This window comes from Salvia splendens, chromosome 15, assembly GCF_004379255.2.
Source record: "Salvia splendens isolate huo1 chromosome 15, SspV2, whole genome shotgun sequence".
Taxonomy (NCBI): Eukaryota; Viridiplantae; Streptophyta; class Magnoliopsida; order Lamiales; family Lamiaceae; genus Salvia; species Salvia splendens.
Window position 1 is genome coordinate 15,734,346 of NC_056046.1, and position 20,362 is coordinate 15,754,707.

A 20,362-nucleotide genomic window follows, 5' to 3' on the forward strand; every position below is an offset into this window, starting at 1 on the left:
ACGTAAAAATTGTCTAGTCACTAATAAGATTTCGAGTTTGCGAGAAAATTGAATATGCAAACCAAACATTGAAAAAACATGAGGTAGGAGCAGCTTCTAGTTGTTTAGCGTTAATCAAACAGGCCTTTATTGTGCATGAGCAAATATGACAAATGCGAGCAAAGATGATATTGCTTGCAATTTGACATGTGACTAGATACAAGATATACTAATCACATACTCCTACTTTTCATATACTATATGTCATGAATTTTAGAGTGAACTATATAAATCCGTGCATGATCTTTCACTTTCGCACATATCTAATTTTTATTAGTGAATAGTGAGAATTATACCAATAGCTTATACATCAAGGTGATCGTCTATACTCTTTAATGCCTGACATTTAAAATTAAATTATGCGCATTAAAATATGACCAGTGTTTGTAGATATTCAATTATTGGACAAATACAATATAGTTGTATATTACTCCTTAATTAATAGTATACCATTGAATCGTTCGTGGCAAAAGAAAAACAAAACAAGAACCCTTCAAATATAAGGGTGGTAGTGTGTTTTTACATGATAGTGTTGGACTCAAGGGTATTCTATACATTGTTTTTAGTGTACACTATTAGTAGTCTCCAATCTAAACAAGACACGTGAACCCCTCTCTAAATCTATACATGGAAATTCAAATAAATAACCTTGGTCTAAAATTAATGTGTATGTATATATACTGAAAAATGATCAAAACGAAATTGCATCTTAATACATAAATGTGGTCTAAATCCTGATCTAGGATTAGGCGATTTGATGATCATTATTAATCAGATTTAGGTCATTTTATAAAATTTGTATATGAGATCATTTTAGATCATTTTAGGTCATTCTACTAATAATGACTTACAAATTAACTAACAATGATCTAATCATGTCCCAGTATGCTTTCATTCTGCATTTTGTATTAAAAATATAGTTCTGCATATATCACACCACTATATATTTCTATTAGGTCATGCAAATACATTTATTTGCTTCAACTATATATTTCTGTTAGTTCATGCAAATACATTTATTTGCTTCACTATATATTTCTATTAGTTCATGCAAATACATTTATTTGCTTCATTAATACTCTGAATTAATGTGTTGTCCTGTTAACTTCGCCCACCAACAAATTGTGATAAATGTTGTATTGATTGCAAACTAGATTAGGTTAGGCACTATTTAAATAAATAGACTCAACTCCTTTAATAAGACTGCGCAATTAAAAAATGGACTTCCTCCGTCACTCATTAATTATCCACTTTTGTCATTTTCATTCGTCCTCATTAATTGTTTATTTTTATTTTTTTACTATAAATGGTAAGTAAGTTTCGCTTTCACTAACTGATTCTACTCACATTTTATTAGTATAAAACTAATAGAGTGAACTACACTAATAGTCTCTGGTCTTGTCGAAAAATGCACCAATGGTCCCTAAAAATTTTATAGCCTATTTGGTCCCTAAAAATTACATTTTTGGTACCTGTCGGTCTTTTATACCCATCTGCATTCAAAAAATCTCCTAAATGCCATGGAGGGCATTTTCGGTATCTGGAAATTACAGTTTTGGTACCTCTTCAATCATGCAATTATTTTGGACATAAATAAAAGCATGATGGAGTACGTACTAAACAAGCCCAACAGCAGTAAAGCCCATCAGCCTAAAGCCCAAGAAAGAGTATCAGTTCGGTATGACTAAAGAGTATCAGTCCGGCATGACTAAAGAGTTCAGTTCGGCACAACCAAAGAGTTCGGCCCCAGCCTACAGCTCGGTAAAAGCCAACCAATCAAACTCTGCTCTCAGGTCGGCATCAAGCTCTACTCTCAGATCGGCAAAAGCTGCTCGGCAATAATTCAGCAGTTCGGTCTCAGTATTCGACCGAACTAGGAGATAGTGGACTCATGCAGGATTTCCACCTCCACTACACCCACAATCTATTTAGTGGTGTCAAGCAGTCATTAACTCATGCAGGATAGTGGACCCATGCAAGATCGCCACGATCTCCACGACATCCACTACCTAGTAAATGGCTGCATGCCACGATCTTGGTTCAATGTATAAATAGAACCTAGATCAGATAGATAGGTTTAGACTCTCTCGCTCTCTAGAGATAAAATATCAAATAGCAAGTCTGTATTGTAAGCTGTAGAAAACAGATCAAGCAATACAACTCTGCCCTCTTTTCTTCCCGTGGACGTAGATTTACCTCAGTAAATCGAACCACGTAAATTCATTGTGTCGTGATCTGCATTTTCCAGCATTCTTCACCATCAGAAATTCGCGGATTCATCACTGGCGCCGTCTGTGGGAAACAGAGAACCAAATCTGTGATAAAGCGAATTTTTGACCCTTTTTCCACCCCAAAAAAATGCATACCAGATCACACACTACCCGTAATACCGTTCGTGAAAACCATGAGGAAGCTAGTCCAGCTCGCAGGTCTGAAAAACGACCTCGGGAGACATCTACCTCCGGTTCTCACGAAGAAGGAACAAGCCACTCCAGGAGAGATCGCACCGAGTCTTCCCAGCAGCCCGATTTAAATGAAGCTGTCAAGCTGTTCTTGGCCGAGAAGCAGGAGGAGTTCTTAACCTTCCTGCAGAAGAGCCAACAGCCGGAGAAGACAACGGCGGATTCTCCCTCCTCATCCAGACATGAAAGTCACTACCGCAGTAGTGACGTGTCTTCCAGGAGAAAGAATCCTCAACCCCGACATGTTCCTGTTCCTCCTCGGTACTGGAACCACAGGAGAACTCCATCTCCTCCGTACCGAAGAGATGTCGGGTTCGCCATGTACGGAGCATTAAAGACTCCGTTCTCGGACGATATCACCCGAACTCCTTTGCCGCGGAACTACCGGACACCGTCAATGACTTATGACGGGCTAGTGGATCCTCATGACTTCTTAGGACGCTATCAATATAATATGGCGAACCAGGGTCTCAATGAGGTCCATATGTGCAAGCTGTTCCCCGAGCTGCTCATCGGGAACGCCAGAAGGTGGTTCGACAGCCTTCCTCAAGGCAGCATTAGATCCTACCGAGATCTAATGGATGCTTTCCACAGGAGGTTCTTTCAGAAAGCGGAAGCCCGAAGTACTTCGGCTCAGCTGCTTTCTATACGTCAAGGTTGCGACGAAAAGATCAGCGACTTCATGACGAGATTCCACAAGGAATGCCTACAAGTAGATGATCTCAACGATCTACTTGTCATTTCGGCATTCCAAAATGGAATCCTGCCCGGAGCTCTCTACAGAAAGCTCGTGGAATGCAGTCCGCAAACAGCTCAAGAGATGTGGGACATTGCGGACCAGTTCTCCCGTGCCGATGAGGCAGACCGTCGCAAACGGTCTTTAGACAGCTCATCCCGAGGAGACAGGAGGGAGCCCGATCATAGCGATCAGGGACATCCTCGCCGAACTCCTTTTGGCGATCAGGGACATCCTCGCCGAACTCCTTTTGAAAGGATTCAAAGGACTCCGGTGCAAGACCGATTGGGGCCACGTCTCAATCCTGAGAAGCCGCCCGCTCAGTTCGTACCATTGAACAAGTCAAGAGCGGAAATTTTTGAACTGCATTCCGATATGTTCGAAAAGCCTAGGTGGATGACGAAATCGGCCGCGCGCCGACCTCAGGATCAATATTGCTCCTTCCATCAAGACTACGGTCACGATACCGAGGATTGCCGACATTTGGCTGCAGGCATTGATGCCCTTGTAAAAGCAGGGACGTTAAAAAAATACCAAAGCAAGCAGCCGAAAAAGAACAAAAAGCAGGGAGGTGCGAACTGCGCTCCTCAGGATCCAAAAAGGCAACAGGATCCCGAAGACGATAACGAGCCGCAATATGATGGAGTAATCCTAACTATTGACGCTCTCCCTGCCAGGAAGACCAAATCGTCTCTGAAGTCATAGAGCAGAGGTTAAAAAGCTCGGTCTCCCACCCTCTCCAACAGATGCCGAAGTGATTTTCTTATACTTAGTGGCATCCGATCAAACCATTAGCGCGGTGCTTGTACGAGAAGAAGGCCTAAAGCAGTTTCCCATCTACTTTACAAGCCGAGCATTAAGAGGTCCAGAAACAAGGTATCAACCTCTGGAAAAAATTGCTCTGGCGTTAGTAAATGCAGCAAGGAGACTGCGGCCATACTTCTATGCTCACAAGGCAGAATCGCCAAATGGGCCATAGAGCTGGGAGAACACTCAATCGAGTATCTACCTCGGAAAGCCATCAAGGGACAAGCCTTGGCAGATTTTCTTGCAGAAGCAAAGTTCGATCAAGCAATTCCTGTTATTGCCGAACAGAAGAATTCTGCCAATGCCGAACTAGCACAGCCCTTGGAATCCGAAGTAGAGCCGCCAGACTGCTGGAGCGGATTCATAGATGGAGCTTCAAACAAGATGGGAAGTGGAGCTGGTATTTTACTTGTCGCTCCCGACGGACACGAGGTAACCTACTCACTTCGGTTCCTATTCCCCACTACTAATAATGAAGCCGAGTACGAAGCCCTCCTGGCCGGACTCCAGTTAGCGCAAAGTCTGCTCGTCAAATCTCTCAAAGTCCATTGTGATTCACAAGTCATAGTAAATCACATGTTGGGTACAAGTGAAGCTCGTGACGAGAGAATGAAGAAGTATTTGGACAAAGCGCAAAGCATCAGCCGAAGTTTCTCCTATTTTCGGATAATCCGCATTCCCAGAGCGGAAAATAGCCGAGCAGATACCTTAAGTAAGTTGGCCTCAGATCCGAGCTCAAAGGCGGAAGAATTAATGCATCGAAGCATTGATGAAGCCGAGGTACATTCAGTATCCAGCTCGCCGAACTGGATGACGCCGATCTTGCAGTATCTGGATCAAGGACAACTGCCCGAGGATAAGAGAGAAGCTCGGAAGATCACGTGCCGAGCACTTCGGTACGAACTTCATGAAGGAGTCCTCTTTAGAAAGTCTTACCTCCAGCCGTTATTGCGGTGCGTAGGACCAGAAGAGACGGACTACATCCTCAGAGAAGTTCATGAAGGATCGTGCGGTAGCCACATCGGAGCCAGAGCTTTAGCTAAAAAAGTTCTAAGATGGGGATATTATTGGCCAACCATGGTACAAGAGGCAGTGCAGCTCGTCAAGAAGTGTACGAAGTGCCAAATCCATGCAAATGTCCCAAGGATGCCGCAGACCGATCTATACACTATGCAAAGCCCTTGGCCTTTCATGCAATGGGGCATAGACATAGTGGGTCCACTTCCTCAAGCTCCTCGGCAAATGAAATTCCTTATCGTTGCCGTGGACTACTTTACGAAGTGGGTGGAAGCTGAACCATTAGCTACGATAACGAGCTCGAAGGCATTGGACTTCGTCTGGAAGAACATAGTGTGCCGATTTGGCATACCCCACATCCTCATCTCGGATAACGGGACTCAGTTCACCGACAAGACGTTCAAGAATTGGTGCCAAGAGCTGAATATTCAACAGCGGTTCACTTCGGTCTCTCATCCACAAGCAAACGGACAAACGGAGGTAACAAATCGTATCCTGGTGAAAGGGTTAAAAGCTCGGTTAGAACAAGCCAAAGGGCAATGGGTAGAAAATCTCCCTCAAGTCCTATGGTCCTACCGAACTACACCCACAACCTCCAGCGGTGAAACTCCGTACAGTCTTGTTTACGGCACTGAAGCCGTGATTCCGGTGGAGATCGGCATACCCAGTCCCCGAACTCTAAACTTCTCAGCAGAAATGAATGACGACGGACTGAGAGCCGAGCTAGATCTTGCCGAAGAAAGAAGAGAATTGGCATGCATAAAAGCAGCCAAATACAAGGAGCAAGTAGCCCGGTATTACAACAAAAGGGTGAAGAAGCTGCAATTTCAAGTGGGAGATCTCGTCTTGAGAAACAACGAAGTAAGCCGAGCAGAAAAGCTGGGCAAGCTCGAACCCACATGGGAAGGTCCGTATCGGGTGTCAGAAGTCCTCGGCAAAGGGTCTTACAAATTGGCTCACATGTCAGGAGAACAGGTACCCCGAACATGGCACATTTCCAACCTCAAAAAGTTCCATTTGTAAGAGACAGTCCGGTCAGTCAGTCTTGAGTCCTGTTTGGTCAATGTGCTTTCTGTGGTTTGCTTGGTCTTTTGTTTGTCTCTGTGCGTTTTGTCTGTGTGTTTTGTCTCTCTGTGCGTGTCGTCTCTTACAAATGTTACTGAGGTATCTTGTTCTTCGAAGGCTGATCCCCTTCTTAGAACATATACAAGCCAACGATTGTGAGTCAAAGCTTCTAAAGAAGATACAAGGCCACAATTCAGCTTAAACAAGCAGTTCGTCTGAAACGAACTGCAATAAGCCAACGATTGTGAAGTCCAAGCTTCTAAAGAGGATACAAGACCGCAATTCAGCTTAAGAATCAAGCACTTCGTCTGAAACGAACTGCAACGAAAGTCCGATTCTCGCGATAAAACTTGCCTGAATTAGGACAAGGGAAAGTCCGATCCACGCGATAAAACTCGCCGAATTAGGACAAGGGAAAGTCCGATCCCCAAATTAGGACAACGGAAAGTCCGATCCGAGCGATAAAACTCGCCAAATTAGGACACAAGCTTAGTCCGGTCAAAGATGTTTATTTCATCAACCCAAAGACGAGTCCGGTCAAAGATGTTTATTTCATCAGACCAAAGACGAGTCCGGTCAAAGATGTTTATTTCATCAACCCAAAGACGAGTCCGGTCAAAGATGTTTATTTCATCAGACCAAAGACGAGTCCGGTCAAAGATGTTTATTTCATCAGACCAAAGACGAGTCCGGTCAAAGATGTTTATTTCATCAACCCAAAGACGAGTCCGGTCAAAGATGTTTATTTCATCAGACCAAAGACGAGTCCGGTCAAAGATGTTTATTTCATCAGACCAAAGACGAGTCCGGTCAAAGATGTTTATTTCATCAACCCAAAGACGAGTCCGGTCAAAGATGTTTATTTCATCAGACCAAAGACGAGTCCGGTCAAAGATGTTTATTTCATCAGACCAAAGACGAGTCCGGTCAAAGATGTTTATTTCATCAGACCAAAGACGAGTCCGGTCAAAGATGTTTATTTCATCAGACCAAAGACGAGTTCGGTCAAAGAAGAGTTCACTTCATAAGACCGAGGACAAACATCAACTTACCCCGTACCTTTATCCAGAATGCCGAAGTAATTCACTTCGCTTTCCGGGGGGGGTAGTGATGGAGTACGTACTAAACAAGCCCAACAGCAGTAAAGCCCATCAGCCTAAAGCCCAAGAAAGAGTATCAGTTCGGTATGACTAAAGAGTATCAGTCCGGCATGACTAAAGAGTTCAGTTCGGCACAACCAAAGAGTTCGGCCCCAGCCTACAGCTCGGTAAAAGCCAACCAATCAAACTCTGCTCTCAGGTCGGCATCAAGCTCTACTCTCAGATCGGCAAAAGCTGCTCGGCAATAATTCAGCAGTTCGGTCTCAGTATTCGACCGAACTAGGAGATAGTGGACTCATGCAGGATTTCCACCTCCACTACACCCACGATCTATTTAGTGGTGTCAAGCAGTCATTAACTCATGCAGGATAGTGGACCCATGCAAGATCGCCACGATCTCCACGACATCCACTACCTAGTAAATGGCTGCATGCCACGATCTTGGTTCAATGTATAAATAGAACCTAGATTAGATAGATAGGTTTAGACTCTCTCGCTCTCTAGAGATAAAATATCAAATAGCAAGTCTGTATTGTAAGCTGTAGAAAACAGATCAAGCAATACAACTCTGCCCTCTTTTCTTCCCGTGGACGTAGATTTACCTCAGTAAATCGAACCACGTAAATTCATTGTGTCGTGATCTGCATTTTCCAGCATTCTTCACCATCAGAAATTCGCGGATTCATCAAAGCACATTTTACAACAAAACATATTTTCTTTTAAATTAATTCACTTTAATTTTTTAAATAATTACTTGAATAACGTATAGATTAAGCTTTATAACGAAAAAATTACAATAGTTCACTTTAATATTTTTAATAAAAAAATGTTACTTGCAAGAATTCGCTTTAATTTACGTTAGATATAATTCACTTAAATTTAATTATTATATTTAAAAAATATTTTTCACTATGCTATATTGCAATTAACGTAATTAAATATTTATTTTTTACTTAAGTATAGTAACATTTAAATATTTAAGTAACATTTTTAAATAAAAAATTACTATAGCTCACTATAATATTTTTTCTTCTCAAATTTAAAAAAATTAAGTAAAATTTTTAAGTAAAAATAAATCCCACGAAGAATTTTCTATAATTCACTTTAATATTTATATTAAAAAATGTTACTCTTAAATATAATTTTTTCTTCGCAAACATTATTTAAAATATTATTTAAATGAAAGTATAATTGAGTTTATAAAAGAAAATGGTGATGGAAGAAAAAATGAAAAAAATTAAAGGGAGAGTAGAAAGGTCCAAAATGCCAAAAACTCTAAATATTCGCACTGGTGGTGCCTAGAGTTACTTTAGTCTTATCGTACAAAAAATAATACAATATAAAAATTTTTTAGGGACCATTGGTGCATATTTCGACAAGATCAGTGGCTATTAGTGTAGTTCACTCAAACTAATAAATGAAACTTATATTTCACTTACTTTTTTAATCCACTTTTTTTACATTTCTTAAAGTTTAAAATCAAAGTGGATAATTATTAAGGACCATAGGAAGTATATATTAGGAATATTGGCATGATTCATGTGACATGAGAATAGAATGAATCATGGGCATATTCTCCGCAAACTCCAACTAAATAAAATGCAAAAAATATTACGCAATTTATTCTAGTGGCGTTGTGTATTAATTAATCATGTAACCTATGTTTTGAACTTAAGAATTTATAAGATCGGATTTTTGTTCAATGACATCTATTATGGTGGTGTTTGGTTTCCCGGATAAAATAATATTAAAATATAATTTATGATTGAGTTGTGAGATTATTTTAGTCATAGGAGATTAACTATGATTAATTATCCCATGATTATCCATCTAGGATTGAATTTTGAGATTGAATCTCATGAACCAAACACACTACATATTTAATCCGGGATACAATCTTGGAAACCGAAAACGATGTAGGAGTACTATAATTGTACAAGATTGGGTTTCGTTGACGAGGAATATGACTTTAGAAAGTAATCCGTTTTCTTATTTATAAATTGTTTTGTTTATTTCGATTTTCATTATTAAAGAAAGTCGAAAGAATCAATCATTCACTAGAAATAGTATACCAAATTATTTAGATTTTACACACCGACATAATATATGTACCATGATTAGTTGTCCACGAATATCATGATCTGCATAGGTCATAGTAGTAGACTAGCATATTTATATTTAGTTAAAAATGTGAGATGATATGAAAGGTTAAAATTGTTCATTTCTAGATAAACTTTGAACTTATTGTGCACGCTTTCAATTTTCACAAGAATTCCTCATATTTAAAAAAAAGTACTAATATAATTATCTTAATAATTATACTATTAACAAAAATGAGTATTGATTCAACATTTCGTTTACTTCGCTGTGTAGAGGTGTTAGAATTGAACATAGAAATTAGAAAGCTCATTGCATATTATACGAGGTTGAAATTATTTTCTTGAATAAATTATTGATATGTATCTAGAATAGAACTGGACACCAACCTTCGCAATAGCACAATAAGAATGAAACTTGTAATGAAACTTGTAATTAGTGAGACAGGAAGATTAATACGAACAATTATTTACTCTCTTAATTCTTGAAAGTTTATCACACTTCTTTTCTACACTCGTTTTGTAAAAATAATATATTAAATAGTTAAAGTGAAGGAAGAATAAAGGAAGCGACGTAATAATGTTGATAAAAGTCTTAACTAAATTATTATTTCTCTTGCTTCATACTATCTTCACACTAACTTATTAATTAGTTTTATAAAACAAGTGAAAAAAGAATTGTGATAAACTTTCAAGGACATAGTAAGTATTTCAATATCGTGTTTATTCATACTCCAGTATATTAATATCTACTTTCTCTATTTTTTTAAATAGAAATTTATGAAAATACATGAATTTGTGATAATGTAGGAGAAAGAATAGGTCTCACCTCATATAAAAAAAGAAGTTTTTTAAAGTGAAAAGTTTATATTTTTAGTAAACCGACCAAAAAGAAAGATGATTTATTTAAAATGGGACGGATGGAGTATAAGAAATACTACTCTCTTCGTTCCATAGTAGTGGAGACATTTCTTTCTGGCATGCAGATTAAGAAAAAATTGTGTTAGAATAAAGTAGGAAATGAAAAAGGTGGAGAGATGAAGAGAAAATAATGTAAGAGAAAGTAAAGTCAGTGAGAAGAAATGTATTGACTTTTACTAAAATGAAAAATGACTCTACTACTATGAAACGTACCGAAATGACGGAATGACTCGAGTAATATTGAATTATTATAGACCCGAAAAGTATACGTACTCGCAATTAATAAGGGAAAACATCCATTTTAGTGATAAAATACACAAACTATAGATAAATTTATTTTTCACTTGAAAATATTGAGGTGGCTCACATGGAGCTCGTACACGTACACCCGATGATCAATTATGAGAGAGAATCAATAATCATTCATAGAATTGCCCCGCGCCACGTGGAAGGATTTGATGACATGTAGTACCGTGGACCACTGATCTCTGAGCTGCTCAGCCTGCAGCCAAACAAAACCCCAAACTGAACACGACCCACGTGGTCGGGTGGGGCCCAACCGGGTAGTGGCGATCATGTAATTTCATGATGCTGTTAGGGTCAAATTTGGTGGGAGTGAAGATTTTGTGAAATCTACTGCGAAAATTCTTTGCAGGGTTGATGTGGAGCCATCCCCATTGCCTGCTGCGGAGCAGACAGCCAATCCAAATCCATTTCTCCTAGTACTCTATTATTTTATTGCTTTTAGGGCATCACTGTGGATGCCTAAAGCCCGCCCTATACACCGTTAGCGGACAGTCCTAAGGCGCGCCCTATAAGTTTTGCTATTTTTCAAATTCATTTTATAGCATAAGTTGAGAGTGAAAAACTGAATCGAAAGATTACAAATGAAATGAAGGGTAGGGGTATTTATATAAACACAATTTTCGAATTTAAAAAATAAAAAAAATTAAAAAACGGGTTGCATCGTCCGCGCCATCATCTGCCCCCACAGTGGGCGGACGATGCCCTATCGTCCCCGGACTAAGTTTAGGGCGAGGACGACGCATCGTCCATCGTCCGCGCACCCACAGTGGCGGACGATGGCGTGCCCGAGGCATCGAGCGGCCTAACTTCCGCCCCATTGTGGATACTAGTAGTACTATTCTCACCTTATTTCAAATTAATGCGCATTTGTTTTTTTATCATCGTAATTAATACTCGCCCTTTATGATGTCATGATCCACTTTGTTAAGTAGCATGCAGACTTAGTAAAAGTTGCCCAAATATAATCCATGATATCTAAAAAGGAACTCCTTCTTATCCATAGTAATAAAGCAATTTTCTTATTTGGAGACGATTAATTATAGTTGAGCTATTTTCTTATTTAGATAAAATAATACTTTTTTCTCATTTACTTTATTCTTTTTATTTTTCTTTTTTTCTACTTTATTATCTTTTATTTTCTCTATTACTTTATTCTCTATTTTTTCTACTTTATTATCTATTCACTTAATATATTTATTATAGAAAAAAGAGAGTAGTTCCTCAATTTCCCATCTCATTATGAGCAACCAAGCAAGACACTTTTTTAAGCACAAAATTTAAAAAATTAAAAACAGAAAGAATAAAGTAAAGAAGTGAAGAAATAATAAAGTACTTCCTTCGTCCCAAGGAAGATGACTCATTCCTTGAGCAGTATGAGATTTTATGCAACTTTATTTTGTGTGTTAAGTGGAGAGAGTAAAGTAAGAGAGCGAGAATAAAGTAGAGATAAAATGTGTTTCCAATTTTAGTAATAAGTCATCTTGGTTGGGACAAACTAAAAAGAAAATTGAGCCATCTTTAGCTGGATGAAGGGAATACGAGAGAAACTAAAGTAAGAGAAAAGAAATTGTTATTATTTGAAGAGGAAAATAACTCATTTCAGGTAAGACATCCTAAAAAAATTGTGACTCTGCTTATTTATGGTGATACAGAATTAGTAAATTATACTTTGCTGCTGTCTTGTTTAAAAGATTCCTTTTACAACACAAGATTTTATATAATAAATATGTTTTGAGTTAAATAAATATAAATTAAAGTTAATGGATATAATTAGAAATTATATGGAGTATTTTCATTATATAGGAGTATCACTTTAGATAGGATGTTGCGAAAAATCGCATTAATTGAGAAATGTGGATTGTGGAGTAGTATTAGAAGAGAAGTGAACCATATGTTATCTAAAAAATGAAGTACTGTAAATCATGTTGTGTGTATGAATTGATCAATTAGGCCATCTGCAATGGGCGGACGATGGCACGCCCGATGGCGCGCATCGTCCGCGCCATTCATCGTCCGCCCCTACTGTGGATGTGTGGCATAGGCCGCGGACGATAGTCGTGGCCTATGCTTCGGGCGCGACTTAAACCGCGGACGATGGCCATCGTCCGCGACATCGTCCGCCCCATTGTGAAGTCCGTGGACGATGGCACGCGGTTTCGTTAGGTTTCGATGAGGTTTTATCTAGGCAGACCACAATGCGCAACCAATGGGCTCGTAACCGCCGTCGCTGAGTTTGCGTTTTTTATTATTTCGCATTGTAATGTATTAATTTTTATTAAATGAATGAAGTTTTTAAAATTCGTATTTTAAATGTATTTTAGTTTTTTTTTAATTCGTATGTATTTTGTAAATATGGAGTACAAAATTGATGATGTGGCGCGCCTTAGAGCGCCCCACTGCAGGTGGAGAAGGAGGAGGATAAAAATGCTGACGTGGCGCGCCATAGGGCGCGCCTTAGGACGCCCCACTGCTGATGGTCTTAGTGGAGTAATTGAGTGTGATGCCAAAAATTTCGAATTCAAATATATCATAATATGATTTTTAATTGCAATTCATTTTATCGGAAAAAGTGGAACACCTACTTCCCTGCTCAGTGAAAATGAAATCTAAAGTTTGCGGCATCATGGGTACTAATATATGGGTACTAATATATGTACACGAATGATATGTTCAGTTGGCAAGATTAAATCTCATGATTAAATATGTATCATGTTTGGTTCATAAGATTGAACCCTTCAACTTAATCCTAGATGGATAGTCTCATGATAATTAGTCATAGCCTCCCCCTCCAACTAAAATAATCCCACAACTTAATCCTAAATGAATAGTCTCATGATATTAGTCATGACAACCGAACGCCACCGAACAGTATAACTAGGTGGCTGATTTACTAATAAAATAATAATAAGATATAATCTAAGATTATATAGTGAGTTATGGGATTATTTAGTAGAAAGAATTGGCTATTACAAATTATTACATGACTATTCGGACAGGACTAAATCATGTGATTCAATCTAGGAATCAAATTTAACATAAATTTAATTATGTAATAGTATTATAATTTTGCAAACAGAACGTTGTCAATGTATAAAAATATGTTTAGTTTAATAATAGCAAGAGACTATATGGCATTATCTCATCATCTAAGTGGTCTATAAGGAATAAGGAGAGTACTGGAAAGACACTTATCACATTCAAACGGTGCACACGTTAATTTATTAGAAGAGAGATTTAAAGTTCAATTTAATTGCTCTGTAAAGTGATACTCCTAAGTCATGGCAAATTATTACCCTAGCCTATTTGCGTTTAATATAACATAAAAAATTACAGTTTGCTGGAAATTTATGGACTAGCATAAATGAAATGAATTGAAATGAGTATGCACCAATTTACAAGAGGCGAAAATATAAAGTAGCAGTACTAGAATATCTACTTCATTTTTATACTCAAGCAAATTAAACAATTAGAGCATCACAATGGCTTCGCCCAGCAATAGCTCAGCCACATCCCAGCCACAAACTCCTCCTGCCACATCATCAGCACTAAAAATCCTCCGCCACATCATCAGGACATACAAATAGCCCAGCAATAGCCCAGCAATAGCCTCGCCACATCACTCCTAATTATTTAAAACAAATAATTGACAATCACACAAAATACGGAATTAAATTTACGACAAAGATACGCGAAAATTCAATAATATTATTTAAATTAAAAAAAAGTACATTAAAAAAATACATTAATTTAAAAAAAAAATACATTAAAAATACATTAATTTAAAAAAAGTACATTAAAAAAATACATTAATTTAAAAAAAATTACATTATTTAAAAAAAAACCCGACCTCCGCCTCACTCCTCGTCTCCGTCGCCCCGTCGCCGCCGGTACCCTCGTGCCCCCCCCCCCCCCCCCCGTTCTTCAAATCGTCATGCATGCTCACGAGCAATGCGTGAAGAAATCTCTTCTCATCGGGGTCCTCTGCCGCCTTCCAATCGACTAAGATCTTGACCATCTGAGCACGCGTTTGTTGACGGACGAAGAATTTGAGATCCTCTGTCGACTGGCCAAAGGGGATGCCGACTGAACCTCCTGGGACCCCCCCCCCCCCGCCTCCCGTTGCGCCCGCCTTTGACCAATCGGGCGATTTCGGCCAGCGAACGATGGAGGGGACGGGAGCTCCTGAGCACCCTCGGGAGGGTCGTGGGAACCACCGCTGCTGCCGCTGTAATCACTGGTATAGTGTTTCGAAAAAAAAAAATCGCTCGCCGATCATTCGCCGGTCCGGAGCCTGCAATGGTGACGAGCGGACCGGCGAGCGCATCGCCCATCGCTCGCGAATCGACGTGCGCTCACCGGTTACAATGGTTCGGCGAGCAAACCAGCGAGCACCGGAGATCAACTAACCGGTCTGCTCACCACCATTGTGGATGCTCTTAGCTCGTACTACCAATCAAGAAGAGGGATTTGGATCCTCTACGGTGCACAGCACTGCTGTGCACCTAATAAAATAATTTTTTAATAATAAAAAAAAAATATTTTTTTAATGTGTTGTGAGGTGCACAGCAGTGCTGTGCACCGTAGAGGATCCAAATCCCAAGATGAGGGGGACAACTGCATTACCTGTTTAATTACATTTTCTAAGTTCTTTATTATAATATGGAATGGTGGAGGTGGATAATTGGTTAGTTCCAAAAAATAAAGGAAAACTAAAAGAAAAAAAAGGGGGGGTGAAGAAGAGGTGGGCCTACACAAAATTTCCCGACAGGAAATGTCATCACGCCTCACTTGAAATGCCCAACTCTGGTTACCAACCATGGTTAGATATGTCTAACTACAGTGACAACCAAATGCACTGTGGGTTGTGCAGTGAAAAAGGGGACAACCTAACCACGTTCTGTGAAACCGAAACAAATTACTCATTACATTTACAATTTGTAGAGAGAGAGAGACTGAGGCATATGTTAAGCTGTTTCTTGGGATTCTGCAGCGCCGTTGCTCACGATCCTTGCCCCCACTGATTTGATATGCATTTCCCACCCAAATAGGAGGAGCAAATATCACTGAAAAAAGGCATAATTTACTGGTTTAGTTCTCTAGTGGAAGGTTGGTTGTGAAATAAGCGAAATTGGACATGGGTTTTGGTTGAATTTCATTTTTTGGAGCTGAAACGTGTAGTCATGGCAAACAGAGTTCCTTTGTCGCAGCAGCAATATGGTTGTTTTCCAGCTGAAGGTCAAACTTTTGAAATGGCCTTTCATTTTATCTTCGCCTAATTTCTGAGTTTTACCTTGTTTTTTTTTGTTGAAATTTTGATTTTATAATTTTAGGGGGTGGAGGAGCAAAAGATGTAATGTATGAGGAATTATGGAGGGCTTGTGCAGGTCCTTTGGTGGATGTTCCTCAGGTTGGAGAGAAGGTTTACTATTTCCCTCAAGGGCATATGGAACAGGTGAGTTTCTGTTTAGAGTTTTTTTTTTGTTTTTTAATTATGTGTGTATGATTGTGATGATTGCTTGAATTTTATGTTTGAGGGTTTCTTTGTTGATTTAATATTTTAATCTGGCGCTTGTGATTTTTTTGTTAGTTGGAGGCTTCAACTAACCAAGAATTGAATCAGAGGATACCATTGTTCAATCTTCCCTCAAAGATTCTTTGCAGTGTTTTCAACATTAATCTGCTGGTATGTTGCCTTAAATTGAACATTGCGTGTTCAGGGATGTATTGGAATTTAGTGAATGCTTTATGATGGTTTGTGAATTGATTATACTCTTTAGTGGTGGTGAAGAGTTAGTTAGTGAATGTATCTTTTTCTGTGTAGACTGAAGTAGACACTGATGAGGTTTATGCACAAATTACTTTGATGCCTGAAGCAGATGTAAGCATTTATACACCTCCTCTGTGTTTTTAAATATTTGATTTTGATGTTAGTGGGGTTTGGAAGAGATTTGTTTTGAATTTTATGGTCACACTATTTGTAGCAAACTCAGCCAAGAAGTCCGGATATCTCTTGTGATGAGCCCCCTAGGCCTGTAGTTCACTCATTCTGCAAGGTTTTGACAGCCTCAGATACAAGCACCCACGGCGGATTCTCTGTTCTTCGGAAACATGCTAATGAATGCCTCCCTCCCTTGGTATGATTGTCTATTTCTCCTTGCTTGCTCTGTGTTCTGTTTAATTCTTCTATATTATTGCACTTAATAGGGGTCTTGTTGTTCTGTAAAACCAGGATATGACACAGCAGACACCAACTCAGGAACTAATCGCCAAGGATCTCCATGGGATTGAGTGGCATTTTAAGCACATATTTAGAGGTGATCTTTTGCTCTTTTGGGTTGTTGATACGAGTATGTTTTCCTTGATATAAAAGAACGTCTTGCTATGTTTGATCTGTGAGCAGTAACTTATTCAATAAAGTTGACATGTAAACTGCACAGGTCAGCCTCGGAGACATTTGCTTACGACAGGATGGAGTACGTTCGTTACTTCTAAGAGATTAGTTGCTGGAGATTCTTTCGTGTTTTTGAGGTACAAACTTTTTTAATCTGCAGATAATTTGATTTGATTTTTTTTGCATATCTGAATTTGACGCTGTGCAATGGCATACTCTCTAGGGGGAAGAATGGAGAATTGCGTGTTGGGGTCAGGCATCATGCTCGCCAGCAAAATTCAATTCCCTCGTCAGTGATTTCTAGTCAGAGCATGCACCTAGGAGTGCTTGCAACAGCATCTCATGCTCTCTTAACTCAAACATTGTTTGTCGTTTATTACAAGCCGAGGTTTGTTGTACATTCCAATGATTTGCTGCATGTGTATCGTTTTTCTCTTTTTATTTTGTGGGTTTTATTGTAACTTTTCAGAACAAGTCAGTTCATCATAGGACTGAATAAGTGTTTGGAAGCTGAGAACCACAGATTCGGAGTTGGCATGAGATTCAAGATGCGTTTTGAGGGGGAGGATTCTCCTGAAAGGAGGTTAGTGGGCACAAAGTGACACACGATCAGAGAATATCTGAGAATTGTAGGCTGAGTTTCTTAGCTCCTTTCTTTCTTTTCGCCTGAGCAATCAGGTTTTCAGGCACAATCGTTGGGGTCGAGAGTATCTCTTCTCATTGGGAAGATTCTAAATGGCGGTCATTGAAGGTTGGTATCTGTGCTGAGGTCCCTTTATTTGGATTCAATTGTTATTGATTCAAGACTAAAAATTTCCATCTCTCTTATGATATTCCTAGGTTCAATGGGACGAACCTGCATCAATTCGAAGACCAGAAAGGGTTTCACCTTGGGAAATCGAACCATTTGTGGCATCTGTACCAACCAGCCTATCCCCACCACTGATGTCAAAGCACAAAAGAGCTCGTCCTCGTGTTGAAATCCCAGTTTCTGGTTCGATTTTCCTTCCTATAAATGTACCATTTTTACACATTTTTTTGTGTGCTTTATATCTTTTAGTGCCATGATTTTAGATAATCAGACTTCTGCTGTGTCGGCTGCCTGGAATCTGCCTCAAGAGTCGCATCAGACGAATCATGGTCTTGAAGGACACAAAGGCAATCACACGGCTAGATCTGTTGCAGAAACAGGTACGGGCGCTCCCCCTAATACAATGACTGAAGAAGCAGAAGAGAGTAAAACTGCATCAGCTTGGTCCATTATTTCAAATACGTCGGCTCTGAGTTCTGTGAAACAGATCAGTAGCCCTGTGTCTTGCCAGACCGAGAGGAAACCGGACACTGCGGCAACATGCAGATTGTTCGGAATTGACTTGAATAATCCCTCAACATTGCCACATGCTGAGAATTCTTCTATGGTGTTGGACGACGCACCACAAGAAGGTGAAGGATTTGTCACAAAACAGTCGAGAGCACCAAGAAAAGACACTCAGAGCCGACATGGTCAATCATCCAGAAGTCGCACCAAGGTACTTGATAAATGCCTCAAATCTTGTAATATACACATTTTTCCTTGATAAAATTATTTTTTATTTGAGATTTTGAATCAAACTATTGTGGACAAGGTGCAAATGCAAGGGATTGCAGTTGGCCGTGCAGTGGACTTGACCACACTGAAGGGGTATGACGAGCTCATAACTGAACTTGAAGTGATGTTCGAGATTAAAGGAGAGCTGCAGCCTCGAGATAAATGGGAAATTGTGTTTACAGATAACGAAGGGGACATGATGCTTATGGGCGACGATCCATGGCTGTAAGTGCTCGTTTTCTTTCAAGGGTTAATTGCCACAAACAACACAACATTTACCAAAATCTGCCATTTTCCACGTGATTTTTAACATGCTGCAATTACAATACTGCCATATTTTGTCTCATGTATACCTTGAAATAAAGGTTGTAATTGCAAAAAAATAAATGTGGTGTGATTATTAACATTTTAAAAGCATGTCTTAATATTGCCAATTCAGGTAAGCAACTAAGCATTGTGTTATTTCCAAAACAATGAACCCTTCTTTGAAATGACTGCACACGGTTCATAAATTCACTCTTCATTGGAAAATTTTCTTAAGTTTGTGTGATTCTTGCAGAGAATTTGTCAACATGGTTCGTAGGATTTTCATCTGTTCGAGCCAGGAGGTAAAGAAGATGAAGGGATGCGAAGGAACGAACCTCATCACGCAACATCTTGGTGATTAAACTCTATTCTCACTTTGTGTTCTCCTTCTCATGGACCTCTATCGCTTGATTGGCATTCCCGTTGTTCCATTGGAGAAGGGATCGAAAATTTCATGTGGTTAACTAGCCAACTGGGACTAGCTTAGTTCGTGTCTCGATTTTTTGAATCTGTCGGCTTGTTTTAAGTTATGACGAGAGCGGATCATCCCCCTCATGTAGGTTGGTTAGATTATGTGCATATTTAGAGTTTGTTTGTTGCTTAGGAGAATATGGCCTCTTGATGTATATTGGCAAAAAAGTTGTGTTTGTTGAATTAGCGCTTCTATTTTTTGTGAGACTATTTATCATCATCAAGCACAAGGGTTTTTGTTGTTAGTTGAACTCCTGAGTTTAATGAGATGATTTATCTAAACTGCGTTTCATTTCCTATTTTTGTGCATCTATATTTTATCATGTGATTTGGTTATACATGTTGCTAAAATAAACATACTATTGAAGCAGAGAAAATATTTTTTTTTATCAGACAACTTTAAAATATTCATTTGGCATTAAATATTACTTGCAATTGTTGAAGTATGGTACAAAAGGATAATTGTCAATATTTTGAAGAGTAAGTTATGTTTTTGGTATCTAAATTTTGACATAATATCAAACACTGACCCCTCTTTGAATATAAGTACTACATTCCTCCAAAAAAATACTTAGTTTTATCATTTTTGACCGTTCACCAAAATTAGACTAATTTCTAAAGTCCACAGATGTGTGAGAATATTTTTAAAGAATGACCGCATTTGATATTATGGCAAAAATAATTCACTCAATTTTCAAAGACACACTTGAAAAGAATGAAAAAATAGAAGAAATTAGTTAGAAAAATCATAAACTTTCACAAAAACATAACCCTTAAAATGGTCTTAAAACCCACTAACTTTTTCGAATTGTGCAGATTTTCCATTCTAAAGTTTTTCAAGATTTATCATGAAAACTTAAATAGGCAAAAAAAGACATGAAAACTTAAATAGGCAAAAAAAGATTAAAATTATATACTAAGGGATGTATTCATTTCCTTTTTGCATATTTTCTCCTTTTTCCTTCTTGATCTCAGCCCCACGATTTTTTCATCCGACGGTTAGATTAGTGCCACGTGTCATTTAATAATGCAGATTTTCCGTTGAATAATGCACACC

General features: G+C 38.8%; 1 protein-coding gene across 1 annotated transcript; it reads left to right on the top strand.

Annotated features, from left to right (window-relative positions):
• Positions 1-15,443: 15,443 nt before the first annotated feature.
• Positions 15,444-19,587, top strand: LOC121768879 (auxin response factor 9-like). The gene is made up of 14 exons (XM_042165478.1): positions 15,444-15,784; positions 15,880-16,001; positions 16,137-16,232; positions 16,371-16,427; positions 16,531-16,683; positions 16,779-16,863; positions 16,987-17,077; positions 17,164-17,328; positions 17,410-17,523; positions 17,619-17,691; positions 17,781-17,934; positions 18,015-18,469; positions 18,566-18,753; positions 19,088-19,587. Exons 1-14 carry the CDS (start codon positions 15,730-15,732, stop codon positions 19,194-19,196), a joined length of 1,917 nt encoding a protein of 638 aa, XP_042021412.1. The 5' UTR covers positions 15,444-15,729; the 3' UTR covers positions 19,197-19,587.
• The last annotated feature ends 775 nt before the right edge of the window (positions 19,588-20,362 follow it).